The 23988-nt window shown below is 41.5% G+C and overlaps 1 protein-coding gene across 2 annotated transcripts in view; it reads left to right on the top strand.

Annotated features, from left to right (window-relative positions):
• The first annotated feature begins 4726 nt into the window (after nt 1–4726).
• The window catches only part of DUSP29 (dual specificity phosphatase 29), a 30649-nt gene continuing 11387 nt past the window's right edge, over nt 4727–23988 (top strand). Inside the window, exons 1-3 of one of the 2 annotated variants that reach the window (XM_090056630.1) lie at nt 4787–4855; nt 10338–10518; nt 15630–15848. In XM_090056630.1, coding sequence (XP_089912756.1) covers nt 15673–15848 — 176 coding nt within the window. In that variant the 5' untranslated portion in view covers nt 4787–4855; nt 10338–10518; nt 15630–15672. Of the gene's footprint in view, nt 4856–10337; nt 10519–15629; nt 15849–23988 lie in introns of both variants that reach the window. The other variant, XM_090056629.1, reaches the window with a different exon arrangement.

Raw genomic sequence — 23988 nt, 5'->3', positions numbered from 1 at the left:
TCTCCAGTTCCAGGTCCCTAACTGGGCCTCTCTGGTCAACTGTGTACTGCAGGACACCCAAAGTCTTAGGGGCTAATTGCATGGCTCCAAAACCTCCCCTACACCATACCTCAAGCCTCATGGGTGTTACTGTAGTGATGTGCCCCTTTCAGGCACCAGGCCCCTGGCCCCTGTCTGGCCGCTTTTATCTTAAAGGAACCCAGGCTCTCTACTGCAGACACCTAGTGTGTTTGTACGCATGACAGGGGTTTAGTCCCCTAAATTGAACCAGTGGGTTTTTAATTGTGATGATTAAAATCCATCATTCAATTTAGAGGCTTCCATTGCTGTTACAGCAGGGGACCTGATCCTTTTTTCTTTTTTTTTTTTTGCAGAGCCTGCTCACATCGCTCACTGCTGGGGGGTGTGCAGCCCCTGAGCTGCAGGGGGCCCTAGTCCTTTCTTTCATGGTGGTGGCACCCCTCGGAGTTGCGCAGGTGGGCTGCTAGCGGGTGGGTGCTGGGCAGCACCTGCCCTGACAGCCATGGCAGAGGGAAGGATGAGGGCCCCTGCAGGCCAGGGCCCACTGGGGACTTGCCCCCTGGCCTTGGGAGAGACAAGCAGGCTCTGAGGGAGGTTGTGGGGGAGAAAAAGGATCGGCCCCTTGCCACTGCTGCCTTAAGCCTGCCTCTCCCGCAGCAAGAGGTTGGCAGGGCGTGAACTGTCAAAAGGCTGCAACATTAATAATAGCTATGTGGCAAACTAAACTACATGTGCATGATGTGGTTTAGTTTGCAAGGTAAAAACCTCATTTAAATTGTAAAACTCCCCTGCATGTGTACAGCATAACACCATTAAACTGCAAAACGGCCAATTTTCATCATGTGTACAAGCACTCCTACATAAGGGAACAAATCAGAATAGATTCACCTCTAGCCACAATGCTAACTAAGGGACTATGATCTAGGAGGTCACGGAAAGTCACCCAGCGTGACCAGGATTTTCAAAAGCCAGTAGACACTGTTGTTTTAAGTATCCTGTATGATCTGTTTCAGAACAGACTGGGAACAGATGGTCAGATCATTCTCTAAACTGGGCTCCTCTCTAGTATTTTTTGTTGGGCAGCCAGCATTTGAGGTACCCACAATCACCAATCCCTGTGCAAAATGTTGGCCTCTAACTTCTTAACCTATATATATATATCTCTCATGAGAACATACCCAGTTGGTCCCAAAAATAGATTAATGTGTTTCCAGGAGTCAAAATCTACTCCAAAGTATTTTGCTTTGATGGTAGAGAGGGGCAGCAAAGGCTTGTATTGTTTTGACAGCCAGGGAGCCAAACAAATACTTCTGTTTCAGTTTAATATTCCAGGCACTCAAGATGTCAGCCTGAAAAAATAATACCACAAACCCTTGTCATGCCATCAATCTGACGTCAAAAAGTAAAACTTGTTGAGTGACAGCTAACAAAAAAAATCATTCCTTATCCATTCATCACCATGCCCACCATCCATACATTAGACTGTGCACACATTACATAATCTCTTCTTATGGGCTCTGTTACCAGGCTATATCATTTTACCTACATTCCCCCATACTGGGTAGCTTACAAAGATAAAAATAAAATGACCAGAGCTGTAGTTTCTGTCATATATGACCTATATCATCTTGTCCCCAGAGTTTTTATGTTGTCAGTATTGAATTAATTTGTACAATAACCTTCTGAGGTAACTTAGAAGGCACAGCAGGTTTCTAACATCTAAGCTCTTTTGAATTTTAAAGACAACTATCTGAATAATTGGATGGGAAGCTTGGCTGCTCTACAGTGCAGTAACTTGGCTTGAGTAAGCCTGTTAGAATAAAACAGCAACAAATCCATTGCCCAGAACTTGAACTGAAACTAGCTGTTATTCCTCAACATCTGTATTGCATGAGTCAGAACTAAGGTCCCACTGGGCTAGGTGAGGTGTTATGTCAATACATGCAAAACCCCACTTCCTGATCCAAAGGGATTTTATAATCTAGACAGAAAAGTGGCATTAGAGCAGCCATGGTAGCCTTTTCAAAAGTGCCTTAGTTACATAGGAACTGAAGGACTTGTCTAACTATACAGCCTCTGCAAAGCTACGTCAGCAGAGCCCACTGGTGAAATGCAGCATATGCTAACAGAAAGCAAGTTTTGGCCAGTGCAGTTATGCTATCTCCCTGAACGATACAAGCCACATTAGGAGATGCCCTTCTCTGTCAGCCTAGCAGCAACCACAGCAGGACGTTTGCTAGCATAGCTGCAGTAGCAGGGGATGTAACCTTTATGCACCTGTAGCCAACACAGGTAGGCTGGCAAAACTTTATAGGTGAAGCCTTAGTATCGCTAAAAAATAAGTAGTTTTTCTCTTGGGACTTGAATGCTTTGGAAAATGATACTTGGGTGCTATAAAGGGTCCACAAGTGCTATGTGTTTTGAACTGGTTGAATTCCTACAGGTACTGGGGCAGGAGGGAGGTAGAGGAAGGATGTGTAGCAGATTATTGCACCAGTCTAGGAAAGTCATTTTATTCACACAAAATAATATGGGCATGTTGGTGAGAAAAGATGGTAAATGGTGGATTATGCCAGCACCACTGGCAGAGTAGAAGAGCTGGGAAGTAAAGCAAGAATAGCATCATATTGCTTGGAGCCCAGGAAAACCTAAAATCTGTCCCACCTTCTGCTTCCACCGCACATTTATCACCTTAGGGCCTTGTCGCATGTTACACTTAGGACACGTTAACTGCACTTAAAACTTAAGCGTCTGTGCATTCAATCAGTAAAACACATGCTAAGTCTGCTTGGGTTGTAGCAAAATTACAACTGTTCACAGAAGGAGCATCTCCAGACTGTATTAAATAATATATGTTCAGCTATTGTCAGACCACTCCACAAAGATAACACAAACATTTTGCAGTCGTTCCTGTCCCCACCCCCTCTCTTGCACCCATTCAAGTTGTACGTGACAGCAGCAAGTAGAGGGGTTGGTTTGCAATCCAGCACTCTCCTTTATAATCAATGTGTAATGGGATCACAGCACCACAGTCTGCCTGGAGCCCAATCCTGCTTCTTCTCCTCACTGAAAGGGGTCCAGTGATGTCAATCCAGTCAACTGAAGTCAGTCCCAGGTCTGGCACCACACTGGAACCAGTTTAAGAATCTGGCACAGTGCTGGGGCTGGAACCTGGAATCAGCAAACTGTGGACGTTGGAGATCACAGTAAACATTATCATGCAGCTGCTCAAGACACATTCTAACTTTAATACTGCACGGATTTAACACATAGTCAGTGTCCCATACAACAAGACCCTTAGAAGATCTACTTAGCTGGACAAAGAAGGGCTGGGCTTTTTATGCTGCAGTTTCCTGATTCCAATTCTGCTGATGTGTTTCTGGTCATTACTACTCCAAAAGTGCCAAAACAACAAGATTGGAAAAAAAAGAAAGAAAGGGAAAAAAAAATCAATTCTTTCTTGGGCCAAAGATTTTTTATATATATATATTTATTTTTTTGGGGGGAAGGGGGGGTCTGGCTTGATTGGCCTTTTGAACTTCCCTCTTTACCAACTGTGAGTGTGAGAGTGAGGGTAGAAAAGAAAATTAGATGTGCAAGTTCTTCCAAATGTACAGAAAAAGACAATTCTGGCTGCAAAAATCTTCATTGACTGCCTCACTGGTTCAGTGCTGAGAGAGAGCGAGTGAGCAAGCACACTTACATTTAACTCACAAAATGAAGGTGAGATGCAGCTAGAGTACGTTAGGGTCTAGACAAGCTGGGTAATGATAGTAATGATGACAAAGCAATAAAGGCTTTCACACCTGCCAAGAGCACTAACCTCTCCAGGGACCCTCGATGCATATTCTTCCAGCTGCTAAGAAATACACGTACCAACATGTCTTCCCTACCATTACTTCCTGTACTTTCTTTTCTGTATCAAGCTAGTCCATGTTACAATTTGTGGTAGAGACCTAGACAGAGAATGTGTCTGAGAATGGGATGGATGAGGAAAGGGGCTTGGATGACAGAGAGCAGTCAGGAATACAAAGAGAGAACCACAAGTCATTGCCATGACAAACTGCAGACCCTCTATATAGACTCTGTGTTGGACAACCTTGTTACAATGACCAGATTCTCTCCTAATGGCTACAGTGCATGGCTTCCTTCCCACCTTTAACCCCTTACTCTCCTGCATGAGGCTCTGTGATTCTTGGCAACTTCTGTCCACAAGGACTGGTAAAGCAGGAAGCTGAAGGTCATCTGCCCAAGCAGGCAGTTAAATAATTGGATAGCTTCTGTGGATGGCCAGCTCTGCAGTGAGACACAACAGCTGATAGGGGATACTTGGCCAGCACATCAGGTGAATGCATGAGCTAAGAAGCTCCTGAGAGAAGAAAGCAATGTGTGCTGAATGAATCTCTGACCACCACTGCTTCTGTGGTCAATTCTGTTGTAGGCACAAAGCCACTAGAGAAGATCATGACTAGAAACAGCTGTGAAGTGCTTCGACCATACAGGCAGAAATAAACTCAGCATCAGGTTTGAAGAGGGAACCAGAGGATAAAAAGATGCCTTCTCATTTATCATTACAGCCAACATGTAGACGTCACATTATCTGACTCAAGCCACAAACAAGGTAACTGGATTGCCAGGTTTAAGGTTTCAGGTCACATCAGGGAATAGTTTTACCAGCAGATGTAAAGTTTCTCCCCTGGGTAGCATTCAAGGTCAAAGTCAGCAAATCCTAGCCTAAAAATAGATTCTAGTTTCAAAGTTGGTAAGATTTTCTTTATCGTCCTGCCACACTTCATAGATCCAAGCTATCTACAGCACCTGTCTAAACCTACAGGTAAGCCTAACTCATATGAGCTTTGTTCTGTGTTTCTTATACTACCATGCTTCCTTTTTAAAACTAGCTTAACAATCCATGGCAAGGACTGAGAGCTGGCGAATCTTCCAAGATAACTGTGGTCTTTAATAATTTATGCAGCCATAGGGCATAAGAAGGTGACAATCTAAATCATTTTGAAAGAGCAAGATGGAAACAGTTTAATTTTTAAATCCTACTCTGTAGATTAGTTTATAAGAAGGGATTTTTTTTAACAATACAATTTTGTTTACCCCGGAGACAGAATAATCTAAAAATATCAGAGAAAATACAGTTTGAGGAAGGGTGTTTTAGCTTAGGGGCTGGAGGCGGGGGGGAGTGAGGAGAGTTGTATGTATTTGTTTTTTAAGTCTTTATTTGTGATGTCTTCTTAAAATCAGAAACATCCCCCTACCCTATATTTTTTTCATTCTCTGATAGTCCTTCCACTTAAATCTGACTTTTCCAATTCAATTACAGTTCTCTGAGATGAGACTGGTTTTAAGTTTCATGGGCACTCTCAGGACATTTAATGAAACCCCAGCTTAATCTGTTTTAAATTAACCAGTTCAGTCAACAATGAAGAATGAGGGTAAATATATATTTTTAAAAAGTCATTCGTGGTTTAGAAATTCATCAAAATAGCTGGCTAGTTTAGAACATACACAGCAGGAAGATTTGGAAAATAATTACAGAAGGTTACAATTCCTTCTTGCTTGAAACTGTTTAAGGACAGCTGCATCAAATGAACTATTTTACAGCCCCAAAGTCTTTCAAAACATAAGGGCATCTGCAGAATATGAAGAACCTGAATTAAGTGACAATTTTGGGTAAATATTGGAGGAGGATTATAAATAAGGGCCACATTTTTCTTTGTTTTATACCATGTGAGTATCCTAGGATTTTAGTTATGTGCTTACAGCTTATAGTTCTTTGTCAGCTTCTTAGCAGATGAAGAAATTAGCTTTTCACCCACAGAGCATTTTCCCCCAGGAGATATTTGTACATATCTTTTTTTTTTTTTGCAAAATACACAACATTCTTGATCAAATATAAAAAGAAACCATGATACCTTTGTCAATTTCTTGCTTCTCCGGGGCTCAAGAAGTACCAGGCTTGCAAGAAACATAAGTCTTTTTGGGAGCACAATGATTCAAAAAAAAATCAATGACTTTTTCAGTTGAAAAGGATTTTTAAATTGGGTTTTCATTTTCTAGTTTAAAGCATACTAAGATGGTTTCTTTGTAAAAACAGTTTGTATTAATTAAACACAAGTTATCATCCTAACGCAGCTGCTTCACACAAATAGTGAGCAAAAAGTTAACAAACAAGCCATCTAATACACAAGTAATTTAGTAAATAAGCAATGTCATTCATCATTTTCTAACATACATTAATATAAATCTAAAAATATTAAGTTATATAATTGCTTCAATAATGTGTATAGTTATTAGCCTACCCTCCAAAGTAGCTCAAAGACGCACCAAATCTAAAGTAAGAGCTCTATTTAGTTGTAAAACTACCTGTTTTGATCAGCCAAAAGAATGTGCTCCTCCTTAGAAAATTAATGAAGTACATAAAAAAGTTGTTTAAATCAATTATTTAAATCAAGGCATTCCACTCTGCTTTAAATCATGATGTAAATCACCCTGATTTACATCTATCCTGCTGCTAGCATGTGCAGTACAAGAGGAATTGCATAAGGATGATAGAATAGGGAGCAGTGGTTTTCAGTGCACTATAGACTTCATGAAGAAACCTAACCTAACAAAATTTTTATTTTTGAAATACATGGTACAAATAATTAGCTCAAGTGAAGCACTTTGCAGCAAGAATAACCTCTGAGCCTAGAAAACAAAGCACTACTTAGGTTCTCAAAATAATGTACACAAAAGAGTAGGTGCACTGACTTTTGAAATGAGGGCTCTCATGACTGCATAACCACCCTCTGCTTAGCAAAATGAAATGTGCTAACTGAACGAGAAGGATTATTACTGGTGTCCCAAAAAGAGCAGTATTGGACAGTTTCTTCCCAGCCACTGGCTGGGAAGGAAAGACCAGAAAGTTATCTAGGAATTCAACGAGCTCACCCTGTTACACTTCACTATTTGAAAAGAAATAAACTTAACTTGTTACATCTGTAATTCTTCCTCCCTTCAGTATAGAAAGGGTGCTTATATGCATCCAGCCTGCTAAACTGGATCCGTATCTTTTGAATTTCCTTTCCAGTACGCATAGAGATTTGTTATCCGTGCAGTCTACTTGATCTCAGACATTTTGCTTCCTCTCTATGTTTTTGCTTGCTCCCACACACTTTCTTTAATTAGCTCCTATATTGTTTAATTCTCTTTAATTAGATTGTTGAGTTACATTAGAAGCTCCAAGTTACAATGACATGGGAGCTAACAGGGCTGAGATTTCACCCACTGCAGTCACTGTCAATACTTAAGAGGGCCACAAATACCCAAATAAATTTAAGGGGGAAAAAGTCTGTATTCTAGCCATCCTCAGAAGAGAAGGTAGACATGAATGGTAGATAGCAGGGTTCTTTTTCTGCATGGAAATCATTTCACCAACATTTTTCTGGACTTTTACTTTAATTCTCATCATGTAACTTTAGCATGAAATGCTGGTAAATCAATACACACTCTGAACCTAAATTACTCAAAAGGTGATTCTGGGCCCCAGATTTCATGTGCGGTGCGTTGGCCTGGCATTGACATGGGGACAATGCAGAATGCATATTCCTACAATGTGAAACCAATTATTTTCATACTTGGGTGAATTTAGGTCTCTGTCTCCATATTTAAATATCTAAATAGGAGTAGCCTGGACTCTGAACACCTGCAACCCATAAAAAATGAATGAACTTGCAAGTGCTTGAAAATTCTGGAATTAAGCCTATTTTTATTAGTTGCCTTATTTTGCCTAAACGTGCATGTGCATATGCACACATGTGTGCACACACACACACACACACACACACACATACACACACACATGCATCTCCGCACCTAATTGTAGCATCTCAGACTACAGCCTTGCACACCCTTAGGTATACACTTAAATGGAATCATGTGAATAGACTTGAGGTCAATAGGAATTATCTGCACAAGTTATTGAGAGGTAGGTAGCTATGTTTAGATTCAAGTCAGGCAGAATGCACCTTATAGACCAACTACATCAGAGATGTACAGCATGAGCTTTTATGAGTCTGAGCTCACTATATCAGATGACACAGGCAGGTGGAATCAGTCCTTGAGTTTGAAAAAAATCTGGTCCCAGTGTCAGAGTTGAAATTGTCATTGCATAAATATGCATCACTGTGTTGTTTCATTGAGCCTGCCTTCATCCAACATCTTCATTTACACAAGTAGAGGGGGACTACCTGCATGAGTGAAGTGAACAGAATTTGATTACCTCATTTTTGGAAAGCTTGGCTAGATAACCCTGAATAGTCTACTACATAGTTTGCCAAACAGCTATGCCCAGAACTACAGTTTAGGTGAAGAGGCACATATTGTGTAGTTTGCTTTCTACTTAATTAAATGCTGGTAACATGCCAATCCATGCGCTTGACAGAAAAGGGCTGACCAGAACTATATAGGTACATTTAATTTGTTTGTTCGCCCAGTCACATTGCTATCTTCTTCCTGCTAGAGAAATTTCCATGCCACTCCATAAATGGGTTTGATACTGATCATACAAGGTGAAAGTCACCTGTCCTTAGAGGGCTAATACAAAGTCTAGGTTCACCAAGTCTTCAAACGTGTTAAATTTCTCCCATTGAGTGTTTTGGGATCATTTATTACTTTGAAGTAAAGGTTCTTGTGCAACAGCTCAGCACTGAGCTATCAATTTGCAATGCCTCCTCTTTAAACTTTTAGCAAACTAGAGAGGGGAGAATAAAATAACATAGTACTCTTTCTTCTAGTGCCTTTCATTGAGATAGGTAAGAACCACCTCCATTTGAGAGGCATGGGAGGAATCGGACAGAGCAGCTGTCAGGAGCAGTGCCAGAACCAGAATTCAGGCAGATCTGTGCCAACTGAAACAAAACTTGGCCTTCTTTACAGCATACAAGCATCAAATGAGAGGTATCTTGTGTCTATTAAATCTAAGGCATGAGAATGTGAGTCACCAGCCTTCAGTATTTTGAACTAGTTGTCTATCAACATCAGCCTATGTTTGTTTTGCTCTTCGAAAACAGTTTACTTACAGAGCGAGGGAAAATTAAATACCGTTTCTGTAGACTTCTAGAGACAGGAGGGAACTAGTAAGACTAGACAGGAAGGGGGCAGACAGACAGAATATGCTTTTCAGCCAGGGGGCAGGTTACTCCATGAATAGAGCATTGAACTGGAAGTCAGGAGGCCCAAGTCCTCTTCTAAGCTATACTACTGAACTTCTGTGTTACACTGCATTTATGTTAACAACTGCTATTAAAGCTAGATATTTTTAAATCATGTCCAAATACCTTACATCTAAAGAGTTTTAAACAAACTGGCTAAGAAGCTCTGTGAACCATTAATATTGATTTTCAATACATTTTGATCACTGAGAAAAGTCTAGAGGACAAGAAAAGAGAAAAGATTATGCCAAAAATTAAAATAAAAGTAAACAGGGGGTGACCTGAGAACTATAGGCTACTTGATATAAAACTGAGGTAAAATAAAGTTGATTGAGGACCCAATAAAGAATTAATTGAGGATATATATGTAAGGCTAATACATGTATTGTAGCACTACAATGCAACACAATCACAACATCAACAGGAAGGAAATGAAACTCAGTGTTTTGAGATTACAGGTTTGATTAATAACACTGTGTATGCACTACACTTGGACTTCTAAGGCATCTGATTTGATACAGAGTGATATCTTCATAAACAAAATGACACAAAGTCACTCTGGAAAAGGGGGCACCAACAAACACAAAGCATTTCAATACAGCCAAATGCAAGGTCATCTATATTGGAGCAGAGGAAACAGGCAAGATTTACAGAAAAGCCATGACTGAAAAAAATTTTGGAGTCAAAATGGATTATCAGCTGAACCCAAGTTCTCCAAACAGTGCTATGGCTAAAAGACTTCCAAACACAAACAAAGAAGCTTTGGGTTGGTGTATTCCATCTATATTGGCAATTAGTGTGAAAACTAATAAAATAGTGCTCAGTACCACTGTCCATTCTTCAAGAGATGATTGGAAAAAAGGAAATCGAACACTCTAATAGATGAGTCACAAGAGTAGTTAAAGGAGTGGAAAACCTACCACATAGTATAAGGCAGATGAGGGCAAATACTTTCCTTCTCTTTGCATCAGTGTTTTCTTTGTTTCAGCTCCTAAGTTCTGGGTGTAAATCTGGCTGAGTGAATGCTCTGGCATCTCTGAATGCAGCAATAAGATTTTTACAGCATTGCCAACCACAAATATTAAGAAGCCTCTCTTTCACTGATCTCAAAAGGTTTCAGAAACTCACCAAGGCTTCAAGCAATTGTGGAGAAAGTACAATCAGCACTAGAAAAAACAAAGCTACAATATTAACATACAGATGAGAACTTCAGGATTCAGTGATGCTTTGCTCTCCCCCACCACCACCACTCATCTCGTTACATATATGGCAGCCGAGATTTAAGAAATTCAAGGTTAGCATTTCTACAAGTGATCACTAATGTTGGGAGACCAATGGCCTTATTTTCAATGGTGTTTTGAACCCACTACTTCCGTTGAACTTAATGGGAGCTTCATCTGCCCAGTGTTTCTGAAAAATCAGACGCGGTGCATGTCTCAGCTTAGGTGGTTGAGTTTAGTGGTCACTTTTGGAAATTCTGGCCCAGATCACTAACTGAGAAATATACAAAGAGTTGGGAGCAGAAGAAAGAGCTCCTAACTGACACCGCCCTGTTCAAGCCAGTAGACAATTCTCCCTCTCTGGAACAAATGCCAGACAGACTGGCAGATTTTCTTTAAAAGGAAAAAAAAAACAACAATCCTATCTGGCAGCTGTGGAATGGATAGGGCGCATAAAGAAGAGATTCCTTTGCTGTGCCTAATGCATGCTGCTTATCCAAATTAGCTACACAATTACTTTTATCAATGCAAAAATAGTTTAATGTTTTTTTCTAGTGCACAGCACTTGAGAGAGACTTAAAATGCAGCATAATTTGCTACAGTGTATGTCCTGAAGTGGTTTGCTAATGAAAAGAGGATTAAGTCTCCATTATTCTGAATTACCATTTTGTGAAATCACTAACAATATTTTCATTTATATACATATAACCCAAGAGGGAGAAATATTCCAGACATGCAAGTGATTAACAAATAAAATTCATTAGATAACATGCACTTTGCTCTTATTTATGATGAGAAAGATTAGAGTATAAAAATGCAGATCCCTGAATTGCTACCATCCTGTATCTGATGGTATATTTAAGTCCATGACTGAAAATTTAGAAGCATCTGCTTCTGAGTATAATATATACTTACTGGCTGGAAAAGTGGTGGATCCTGAAAATGAATTAGTGAGGGTTTGATCATGCACTGAGAGGTGGCACTGATTAAAAGTCTAATGACTGATTAGGAACTTCAAGTCCCATACCAAAAAGCCTCTCAGACAATCTGGCCCTTAAAATAGAGCTACATGTTCTCAAAGTAAGGAGGAGGAGAATAGCCTGGGATAATACTTATCCCCTCTTGCATTGTATCGATCCTCAAGAGATCCCAGAAGAAAGGAGGCATAATTTCCCTCATTTTATATTTTAAGAAACTGAGGCACTGGGAAATGATGCAACTAGGCCAGAGTCACCCAGCTGCTCAGAGACAGAATTAAGAGAACTCAAGCTACCAGGCCCGAAGTCCAGTGTCCTTTCCACTGGTCCTAGCTGCCTTCCCAGTTTGTATAAAGCCATACTCAAAATGTCATGCTTAGACTAAAAGGAACATGCTTGATATGTTGGCTTCTCCATTCCTTCTCACCAGAGCACACCTTAGTTTTCCCTCCAAAAATGGTGATCATTCCTAGGATTAAATATTGACATTGTAACAGTCTTCTGCAGACCCAGACAATGTGAAAGGTCCCATTTGTTAGAGGCCAGATGAGTATAAGACCCGGGTGACCCCTATCCCAAGCAGCTTACCAGCCAAAGTGCTAGCGGTGCTCTCCCAAAGTCAATAGATGAAAACATGATTTTCACTGCCCCAGTGTTGAATAAGTATTAGACAAAATTCATCATCTTCATGTCGGTGATTGTCTCAAGGGCCAAGAAAAGAAAACCAACCAGTTTTCACCTCTAATCTTACTGAGGGGGTTGTTTTAGGGAGCACTGTTCCCTTGGCTCTGTCTGGTATACACAGAACAGTCAATAAAAGAGATTAGCTCTCTTGGTTCCTGGAGAGACACTCACTTTTCTATCTTTCTCCCCAAACAAATATTTGACAGTAATTAATTCCAGAGTTTGGGTAACAAGCCAGCTTTTCCTTTTCTTTTTTTTCTTAACCTGTATTGTTTCCTACTTAGTCTAGAAACAAATATGAAATATATATTTTATCAAGGGAAATTCACAGAATTCTTCCTTGTATTCTAATTCAGTGTAATGATATCCCAAGATAACATTGGCATAGAATAAAAGAACACAGTTTACTCCAGAGTTCAGGGTGAATAATGGCTTCCCAGGAAACCAGCAGACCTGTGTGCATCCCAGAAGAGGTTCCACTTTCAGAGTAGGAACCCAGCTTCAAACTGAAACAGATTATCATTTGCAGTTTTGAGGTCTACACTTTAAGTGCAAGACTATGTGTTGTCAGCACCAGATATAATTAACTCTCTCTCTCTCATTTGGACACACTCTTAGGGAACCAGGACTAAACCCCTAGTCAAATTGTTTGCATCAAAATTACTGTTCTTTATTTCTTGAGCCTTGAGAGAGCTTTCCTAGCTGTCACCAATAGTAGGTCTTTTCTGCTCAGTGTCAGCCACTAGCAAGAAGCCTGTTTCTTCAGGCCCCTCTCCAACCCACAATTGTCGTCACCATACAAAGTTAGGGCACATTATGTTTGAATGCCTGATGGCTTCAGATTATTTCCAGTGCTAAACAGGCACGTAGATGGTATAATTCAGCCACTGTAAAAAAAGCTTTCTCCTTAAAAATGACTACTGTGGATACCGAAGTAGGACTTCATGAGACTAAGAGGTTTGTACAACAGTGCGAAACAAACCTGCTAGATACTGGAGTACTTATGATTCATTACAAAACTCAGGGAACCACTTAGAGGAACATCACCGCAGGGTTTAGAACGTTTGACTGAAAGAGGCCAATAGGAATGAGCCAATTTCTAAACAAAGGTGCATACCTACATGCCAAACAAAAGATGGCTCTGCAGTCCTGCCTGCTTTGGAATAGAAAATGGCCATTTCTGTTAGATTTTCTGATGGGGAATACCCAAATCAATGTTTGACTGACACCAAACTTAAAAAAAACCCACTGTAATGAATGTCAAAAATTGTCATCCAGTTTGCTGGAAGAAGATTTCAGCGAAGGAAAACACAGTGAAAACTGACCACTTTCAACTCGCAGTCAGCATGCAAATTCAGGGCATTTTACCTGCAAGGGAGATCTGTTTCTAGCTTGTGGGAGGCAGGATAGGTTGACAGTCAACTTCTGTCTTCTAGGAAGCACCTACTGAATGCCTCTGCTCCCTTTTGCTTGAAAACATGACTGATAGTGTGGCTCAGCAGCTCTATTGGAAGAACAGGCAAAATACTGTTGGGAAAAAATACAAAATAAACAACACTGGAGAGAAAGCAGGCAAGGAGAGCAGTTCGGAGTTTGACAAGAGTTAGTGTTTACCTTGACTTGCGACCTCTTTGAAAACTCTGTACTGCCATTAGGATGTTCACTCCAGTTAAGAGCACACCTTTTTCATATTAAAAACACACCCCTAGTGAAAATGAAGGAGGAGAATGATGAGGAGCAGATCTGTTCGTAATGTCATGCCATAGTAATTGTTAAATCAAGACATTGCGAAGAGACATATGGGGGAGGTGGGGGGGAGGGGAATGGAATTCCAAATCACGATAATCAGCGAAATCAGATTTCTTTTCATTTAGGCATTTTACTTTTTTTTTTTTTTAACATAAATGAAAAAGATTGTTTTTGTCAACTTTTGTGAGGAAAAAAAATTGTTTCCTGACCAACTCTAGTATTGGCTTATGAGTGCATATGGGAACTCAAGAAAAAATGAATAGCTCCAGCATGGCCTGAGATGGATCGATAGCATAACTAATAACATTGGGCATTTATACACATGCTCCTGGAGTGGGGTGGGGGCACTTTAACTAAAGCTCATTGAATGAACTCTAGTTAAAGTGCCCCTGCTACCAACAGATGTTGATATATGAGACACTGGGGTCTGCTGGAGTGTGGTAATTACCATGCTCCAATGCACTGTAATTGCAGCATGTCAGAGCAGCCTCACTGCTCATGTATTGGTGCCCATCATCACGTTTTTCCATGTGGACTAATTACATGTCCCCTCTCAGAAGCCAACATAACATTTTCCACGAGGAAAACCCCATCACCATGGACAGAGCTATGACTGACACATGCCGCCAAAGGCTGGGGGGACACAGAGACTGCTTACAGGGCACAGGCGTGGCGGTGGTGAGCAGGGAGCTTCCGCAGGCAGCCTCAGCAGAGTCGGCAGTGTCAGTGGCAGAGGGGTGGCGAGCACCACCTGGCGGTCAGCGACCACCCATGGACATCACCGCTGGTGTTGGCGGCGAGTGGGCAGGCAAGGGGTGGTGAGCAGCAACTGCCCACAGGTGCTGCCAGCAGCGGTGGCCAGTCGCAGGAGGTGCACTGCCAATCTCAGGGGGTAAATGTGCACCCGCGTGCACCCCCTACATGTTGCCAGTGGACAGAGCTATCTGTGCCAATTAACCATTAGAGAAGGCTGTGCATGAAACAAAAACTCAGAACCAAACTAAGACAACTGTACTGGGGGGGCGGGTTTCAGACACACAGAGTGTCAGCAAGTACTTTATGGATACTACAGTGAGAAGTGAGAAGAGCAGTCTTTGATCTCAAATGAAAATTAAGACAATCTTTGGCTGATTATTGTTCCCTTTGTTTAGTTTTTAGCCTTTTCAAATACACAGGTAGCCTTTCAGTTAGTTACATGGTTGTAAGTCCACTGTTCCCAATATAGAAATTAGCATGTCTGGAAATAATCACATCTGGTCAATATGCAGAGTTGCCTTAAGAATTTTAAAGACTAGTAAGGATACCCCAAGTCTACACTGAGGGACGAATTCAACCCTTCTGGTCTCCTCTTAATACCTAACTGTAAGTCCATCTTATATTCCTCTAGAATTCTTCTTTGAAGTGATATTGTCAGATGTAATCAAGATTGACCCAATTTTGCACCCATGGAAGTCAATGGCAATATTGCCAGCAGGAGCAGAGTTCTGCCAATGCCGAACACTTTGGAAAAACCCCCTTGAGTTGTGTTTGCTTCATTTTTTACTACTGACATTTTTTCCCAGCAAGCTGCTTCTACTTCTTTCTCAGGGAACCTTGAAGTGCAAAAAACCTCTAATTATGGGTCTGTGTCTTCCAAGGATCATGTGCATCCAAATACTGGTGCACTGGCAAACTTGCAGCCCATGGTACAAAGTGTGGATGTCCCTTTACTGGAGAGGAATTTGTTTGCTCTGGCACTTCTCCAGCCTTATAATCCTTTTCTGATTTCATTTTAGTTACTTTCACATTTCAAACACAAAATAAGCACCTTGGAACAAGATGTCGGCGGCGGGTTTGAACACCAGGAAGAAAAGTGCCTACGTGGCAGTCAAAGTTGACCCTGATGGGGATTATTATACCCCAGGCGCGTTTGAACTGGAGAGACTCTTCTGGCATGGCAGCCCAAAGTATACTCATGTCAATGAAGTCTGGCCCAATCTCTACATAGGAGATGAGTAAGTGATAAATATAATTCACTGGAGTCACATAGTATAAGCATTTCTATCTCTATCCTTTTAATTGGCACTTGATCGGCTGACAGAAGTCCAAACCTGTGCTCAGTGAAAGAATAAGGGAGCCTGCACCAGACCTTACAGGACACGTTAAAAGCAAAGATTTCCCTGCTCCAGTCCCAACTACTACTGCCCAAAGAGCAGGGTTTAATAAGCTTTGAGGTTAGGGAGTCCACCCTTTACAAAGATCATAGTAAGAAGGCAGCAGTGGCAGTAAGGTGGGGGGCAGTATCTGGGGTAGTCGCATACTATTTTTAGGTGGCTTATTTCAAAGGAGTATGGTAATTTGTCACATATTACCAAGTGGAAGTCCCCCAGTGATATTAAATTAAGGGCACAGACAGGGTGCACTGAGTCAAGGAGTTGGGAAGGCTTAAACCTGAAATGAAATTGTTCAGCGTATCAGTGCTCAGAACCTGTGCAGGCAGCAGTGCTCCTCTGGGGTTTAAATCTGCTCAGAACTTAAACAAAGTGATCTTCAGCATGGGGGCTGGAATCTTTCTAACTCCCCTTCGACCTTAGGGACATGTCTCACTGATCCCAGCAAGTGAATCTGAAAATGTAGGTAGAGCGCTGCTTAACATAGGACTAGTTGGGAACCAGCTGCAGCCTTCTGTTACAGAGAACTGACTCCCACAACTGGGAAATGCAGCCTACCAAATCTGACTATGCAGCAAACAAGCTTTTCATAACTGTTAGGCACTACTGGTGGGTCTCCAAGGTCCCCCCACACCCTTTCCTAACATGGCATATAACTTACATCATCACTAAAAGGTACAAGACACAGCTGCACAGATTCCAGAGTCCTCACAATATTTTTTTTTTAAAATGGTTCTTAACTTTGTCTGTTGCCAGCTTATAAAAATGGAAAGATATACAGCTTTGAAAGTTACTAGAGACCTAATACTGCCGACCAATTAATTCTGTGGCGCCAGAGGCAATAGAAAGACACATGAGAGATTTGGGCTTTTAGCATTCAAGGCCTGCCACTTTACTGGAGAACTTAAAACATTTTTCAGGCGGTGAGGATGGCCTAGCCAAAAGCTCAATAACAAGGAGAAAAATGAATTTTTTTTCTTGCTAGATACTTAACTCAGGATTCAGCCAAGGCAGATCAAGTTCTAATGGACTCACCTGGAACTTTCTTTCTTATTCCTTGTTTAAAATCAGCATCGTGCTTGGAAGGTTTCTCCTCTGATCTTGGTGAGAAAGCCTCAACTCCATCAGTTTGAACGGGTGTGTACTGGCCCAGCTGGTCAATCAAAACAAGGATTTTGAACATCCACCATCGCTAGACATGGGCCACTAACTACTAATCTAGCTATACCTTGCATTTTAATAATCTTTAGAAACTGTTACTAAAAATAGAATGTGCAAGTCCACAAATTAAACAGTGAATTAAACACGTTCCCTAATTAAACAGGGAAACAGAACAACAGCCTCACCTCTTTATGTGAGGGCATTCAGAGAAGATGTTGTTCACTTTGCTAAGCCCAATATTTAGGAAGCAGAGCTCTCTCTAATTCTACCTGGGGGGGAGGCACTAAAGAACCAGTGAGAAAAGGGTGATTTGTCCAAAAAATAAATCAATTCCCCACCCTATTAAAAAGATGGGAGGAGAGGCAAATTGAACAGATGATTGGGATGCACTGAAAGGGCAATAGATGAGTGAGGAATAGAAACAGATGAGGACAGCCTTTATCAGGCAAAGGGTTCACCAAAATTAGTAGTTTGGCTGGGGCTTTAGCTTACATAGGGCCAAATTCCATTCCCAGACTGTGTAATGACCTGACCTAATATCCAGTTTTCTCGATATTGGGATGTGATACGATTCCCAGACAAAACTTAGTCTTGATTGCAAGAATAAGCTGGCAGTAGAACATTTCATTCTAGGCAGGCAAAAGCCTGTGTTGCAGAAAAAATAATGAGATCCACAAGGCTCTTGGGTCAAAAACAAGGAAAAACAGGGCTGACCAAAAGCTGTGTTGTTCAACTCATCAGTGCACTTTCTTTTAAGGCAGAATCATATGCCCAGTTAGCAAAAAGATACCATGGAGAAGGTAACAGATGTTGGGTGCATTTGGGATCCTGCTATATTAAGACTGGTCTTAAAAAAATTTAGTGGCACTCATTCATACAAATGAAATGAACATGCACACACGCACACAGTTCATCTTCAGAACTCCACATCTGTGCCTCATTCCTGACTCCTGCATTTACAAGGTTAACAGGAATTGCAACTGCTTATGGAAATGCCAATTAATTACTCAGACGACGTAACCACATCATCGTTCTAATGCAATGCAGGCTATCAAGGAGCCCTGTGAGGCCACTCAATCCTTTTGTTACAAGGCTTCACTGCAGATGTTGCCCAGAGGCAATGAAATCTCCATGAGGCCTGTCATGCCCAGAATAATCAAAGCCTCAAATCTAACATGCTGCGTTCAGCTCCAATTGAAGTTTTCCTCGAGTGAGTTCCAAAAGACTTTTAAGACCAGATCTTCCAGCCCACAGGAGCCATCCCAATGATAGGAACATAGCATATTCTGCCAAGCTTTTGATTCATCCATGACAAGGATTAGCACTAAAATTTAGATCATCTTCAAATGCAGAGGCCTTCTGTATGGATAAGAAATAGCTTTGGTTTTGTTCTTTTACTCACTGCTGTGTGATGCAATGTAGATTCCATCTACAGGTACCTTTGTTGCCTGATTTACAACCACTGGATTCAACCCAAGCACAAGGAAAACTGGATCTGTAAGAGGAAACTCAGCTCATAGTGCTGAGCTAAAAAGTAGAGATGACTGCCAGACCACACCCATTTTTGGTTGTGGTCATAGGTTACATATCATAATAAAAGAAGATTTTTTTAACAGTAAAATAGAAGCCACTTAAGATTTCAGCTAATGAAGATGAAGATCTTCCACAATTTTGGCCTTGTTTACTCTATTCTTGTTCTGGTTAGGACTCAAGTCTGAACTCTAACCAAAACTTAATTCAGTTAATTAGAGTTGCAGGTGGCACATAACTAGTTTATGGAGTAGACAGGGGACTACATTAACTAAGCACATGTTGAAGACTTAGCCGCTGTTTGATTCTCTCCATCTCTCTCCTTTCCTTGAGGACTTTGTCTGGCAGAGACATCTTTGACTCATTCAAAATGGCTAATTTTCCCTTTAAAGGCAATTTATGTTAATTCAGAAGAAAGCAGATGGGGACCGGTTCAGTACACTGTTCAGAACATACAGAGTCTAGAACCTCCACTGGTATTGCATGATAGTGACCCATTAATTTAAAATATAAGACTAAGTCAGAAACATTCCACATTTATGCTTTTGCTATGTGGAGGGTGTAGGTGAGTCCCTTTGCCACTATGTAACAGCTACAAACCCTCAATCAGCAGGTACGCTTTTAGGAGCAAGCATATGGGTAAACCCTAATGTTCACCACTCAACAGCTGACAGGAGCTGTGAGAACTTACTAGTTATTACTTCACAGAGGAAAAAAAATTGCTCAGGATCAGCCTGAACTGTGTGCACTTACGGAGACAGGAGGGACAAATGCTATACTACCTTTACTTAAACTTCAGCTGCTGGTGCTTCCCAAGTGCAGGTGTCTAGGGAACTTCAGTTTAGTATTATTGGAAATGGTAAATACCTCCCCTTAATGAGGTCAGATTGCCAGCTTCTCTAAAGGAAGAAGCAGTGGTATGGTCTTAGGTGAGGAACCTTTATTTAACACCCACCATCGGGTGAATTCATGCCCTGCATTTAGGTTCCCTTGGTGGTTAAGAATTCTGACAAATTTGTGAAGAGACAATTTCTTCCACAGTACTGTGATCTGGATATAGACTTGATGCAATGGAAGCACTTGTTTTTGTGGGTCAGAGTTCTCCTTCAGGAGACAGATAAAAGACAAGCAGATATGCCAGTATAGAAAGGGACCAGTGGCACCTTCAGTAGATGGCTAACAGCCACGTTGTCTTAACATTTTCTTCTCCCCAGATGGTGTGGTTGAGCATCTTCTCCATAATGAGTGAGCGCTAGCTGGGCTATGCTCAATTCTGGTAAGAGACAGAGTGCTAGGGGGCAGAGAAAGAATGAAAGGAAGGGTTTATTTATGTTGCTATAAGCACTAGTTAGCGCCTGCTGGGATGAGATTAAATTCACTGCAGTACTTGTCTTTTTGCTACTTTAAATTCAGATCAAGAGCAGCTAGAGCCTTAGATAAGCACATTTTTTGTCCTAGTATGAGTCTTAGAGAAATAAATACTATTCTTCGGGGATTGAATGACTTTGAGTGGGTCAGTTTGCTTAATTCAGAAATAGGAAGCATATTTTGCTAAACACACATACCCTATTGTGAAAGCTATTTTATCTTCTCTTTCCTCTGCTTAAGTCCTTCCTGTACTCCCTTTTGCCATGGAACTTGGACTTGGGCAACATATTAATGGGTCCATTTTTGCCTCACCGTGTACTTCATGGGCTCCAATTCAGCAAAGCATTCAATCCCTGCCTAAAGTGCTTTGTTGAATAGAACTAGACATAAGCACATGCTTAAGTTTCAACATGTGCTTAAGTGCTTTGCTGACTCTGGGCCTCTGCTCCTCAAATATTAAAAGACTTGCTGATTTTTCACTCAGGAACCCTCTCTTTGTCCAATTCATCCCTTCACAGATTGAGAGGGACTGCAATTTTCATAATTATCTCCCAATACAGTACTTCACCTTCCCAGCTTTGAAATGCATTCAAGGCAGACGCTGGAGATTGTAATGGCTTATGACACGTAAAAAAGAAATCAAGTGCTTAAAGCACAGATGGCCCAGAAGTACAAAATGAAAACAATTGCAGAGTAAGTCAAATGCTAATGGTTTCACCTACACTGGGCATTTTGAGTGAACTTTTCCTGGCATTGGCTGCTTTAAGTTCAATTATTACCAGAGAAATGGAAATATCCATCAAATTTTACTAGGCAGCCCATGGAGGGAATAAGACAGGAATACTGTTAGCTTGACTATTAAGCTCTGGTGGTGAGCCAATTGCAAGGGGAAGAAAATGTGTGCCACGTTCTAGCTCAAAGTGAATTAAGGATTGAATTATAAACCCTCCAACCAGGTTTATAATTCATACTGTAATAGCCTCTGAGTGACCTTTAGGCCATTCGCTGCCTTCCCCAACTGGCTGTTGGAAGATATTCACGTTTTATGTATTCTTTCCTTTCATCTAAAATGTTAATACCACAGTAGTGGTGAAAGCAGCACCTGGGTCTAAAGGCAGTCCCTTTTCCCTTACGTTGTATCCAAGAATTCCAGTGAAATAAGATGAAGCAAAGATGTGAACCAAGTTTTTCAAAGATGACTAGCCTGATTCCACAGGAATCTTTACAGTAAAGGTTTGGGTTGGGCTGTAAATCAAGCTTAGTGATTACACAGTTCCTTCAATTCGGTGACATGCTTGTAAATCCTGAACAGCCCAAGTGTTTGTTCCCAATCACAGCTGGGAAAGCTGCGTATCTGCAAACATCCATGAGCATCCACATCAGAACATATATTCATGTTTGCTATATTGAGTTAACTGGAAGCCAATTCACTTCAGTTAAAGCATAGCCAAGAAGTGTTATGATTTCTTATTTACTTTATTGTGGTGTCAAAGACCAGAATCCTACTATGTTAGGTGCTGGATACATAGAGAACAAAACAAGAGCTCCTCCCCCATAGAGTTCACACTGCAAACACAAAACAAGAAATGGAGTGGGGAATCAAGAGGGGAAAGCCAAAGAGATATTGGTCAGCAAGAGAAAGGCTGCACATTAGGGGCTAACTGTCAAGTTGGTTTTCTGGAAGTGTCATGGAAACAGTGAACTTCAAAGGAACACAGGCCTATGATTTCAGTACCCAGCATCTCAAGAGAACTTACTATCAGAGAGCAGGAATCGATTTTCATAGATCTAAAAATTAGGTCCTCTTACAGTGTCTCAAGGTGGGGGGCACCCAACATCACTGGTAACAAAATTTCAGTTTACATCAACAGGAGCAACTTATAAATACAAGAATAAGGAAGACACCCTGTTAACTGGGGCACAGTTTCTTTATGCACAAGAAGAGAGACTGCTGATATTAGAAGACAATAAGCCTCATTTCAGCTTTCTGGAAATGTTCTCATAAATAAACTAGGTGACTATGGCATTGATGCCTACACAGTCAGATGGGTGGCAAATTGGCTGGATGGTCACACCCAGGGAGTGATGGTGGACGGGTCATTTTTGACCCGGAGGAATATGGGCAGTGAGTTCCCCGGGGCTCAGTCCTCAGGCCTGCACTATTCAATATCTTTATCAGCGACTTGGAGGTGGGTGTGGAAAGCATGCTGTCCAAATTTGCTGACGACACAAAGATGTGAGGAGAAGTGGGCATACTGGAAGGGAGGGACAGAATCCAACTAGATCTAGACAGGTTACAGAGGTGGGCGCATGAGAATAGGATGCAAGTGAATGCAGACAAGTGCAAGGTGCTGCATCTAGGGAGAAGGAACCAGCAACACACCTACAGGCTGGGGAACACCCTTCTCAACAACACAGTGGCTGAAAGAGAACTTGGAGTCGTTGTTGACTCCAGGATAAACATGAGCCGCCAATGCGAGGAAGTGGCCAGTAAGGCTAACCACACCTTGTCATGCATCTACGAATGCATCACAAGCTGGTCCAGGGAGGTGATCCTTCCCCTCTTTGCGGCATTGGTCAGGCCACAGTTGGAGTACTGTGCACAGTTCTGTGCACTGTACTTCAAGGGGGATATGGCTAACATTGAGATGGTCCAGAGGAGGGCCACTGGCATGGTCAGGGGCAGCAGGCCAGGCCCTATAAGGATAGACTAAAGGGCCTGAATCTGTTTAGCCTCCACAAGAGAAGGGTGAGAGGGGATCTGGTGGCCATCTATAAACTCACTAGGGGGGACCAGCAGAAAGTAGGTGAGGCTCTGGGATAACAAAAAATAACGGCCACAAATTGATTGAGAGCAGGTTGCAGCTAGATTTTAGGAGACATTACTTTACGGTTAGGGCTGCCAGGCTCTGGAATGGGCTCCCAAGGGAGGTGGTACTCTCTCCTAACTTGGGGGTCTTCAAGAGGAGTTTGGATAAATATCTGCCTGGGGTGTTATGATCCAAGCACTCGTTCCTATCCAGGGCAGGGGGTCAGACTTGATGATCTGTTTAGGTCCCTTCTGACCCTAGTAACTATGTAACTATTGTGAAGAGTAAATCATCCAACCTCCTGAATCAATCAATATGAACCAATTGAGCTAAAACAGCCCAGAAACTGCAAAAGGGAATTGGGCCATTTGACCTTTATGGAGTTCTCTAAAAACCAGATCAAAATAGTAGATGAAGGTGAAAGAAGCCTATGTGGAATGTTTTAATTATTTAAATATTCCACAATGATGACATGATCCACTCTGGAAGGAACAAGGCCACCATCTACTAAAAATCTTAGGGGAAACCTTCTATTGAAATTAAAGCCTATGCTTCCAGACTAAAACAAGGCACTAAAATCTATATTAGACATCTGAGTACTGTAAATGGCCTTGCTTGCAGAGAGCTCACAACTGGGGCTGTAGGTGCTCAGCACCACTTAAAGGCAGGGCAGTTATCAAGGGCCCAGTTCAACTAAGCATGTGCTTAATACAACCTAAGTACACACTGCAGAGGAATGGTGAATTCTGGCCTTTTTGGCTAACATAGGGATTTGAGTGCTTAAATTTGGCCACTTAAACTTGAAAGAGTTCTAGTTCAATAGAATACATTAAAAAGGAAAAAAGGATCCAGTTTTTGGAAACTGCAAATTAAAATACGTTTTAGTAGATATTTGACTTTTAGTATACAACTTGTTTTTTTTCCAGTTTCAAAACAGCAAGGCCCAGGAGTACTTTCAGTGGCAAAGGTCAGGAGTTAGGGGCAGGACTTCTGGTCCCAAGGTGGTGACCCGGGGGGTGGGGCACCTGTCAAAGAGCAGGGCTACCGACAGCTCACCAAAACTCATTAAGTGGTCCTCCAGCCAAAATAATTGCCCACCCTGGGTATAAGAGCAT

The sequence above is a fragment of the Crocodylus siamensis genome, chromosome 7, assembly GCF_052110815.1.
Source record: "Crocodylus siamensis isolate JL-2025a chromosome 7, ASM5211081v1, whole genome shotgun sequence".
In the NCBI taxonomy this organism is placed as follows: Eukaryota; Metazoa; Chordata; order Crocodylia; family Crocodylidae; genus Crocodylus; species Crocodylus siamensis.
This window is presented reverse-complemented; position numbering and strand designations above follow the sequence as displayed.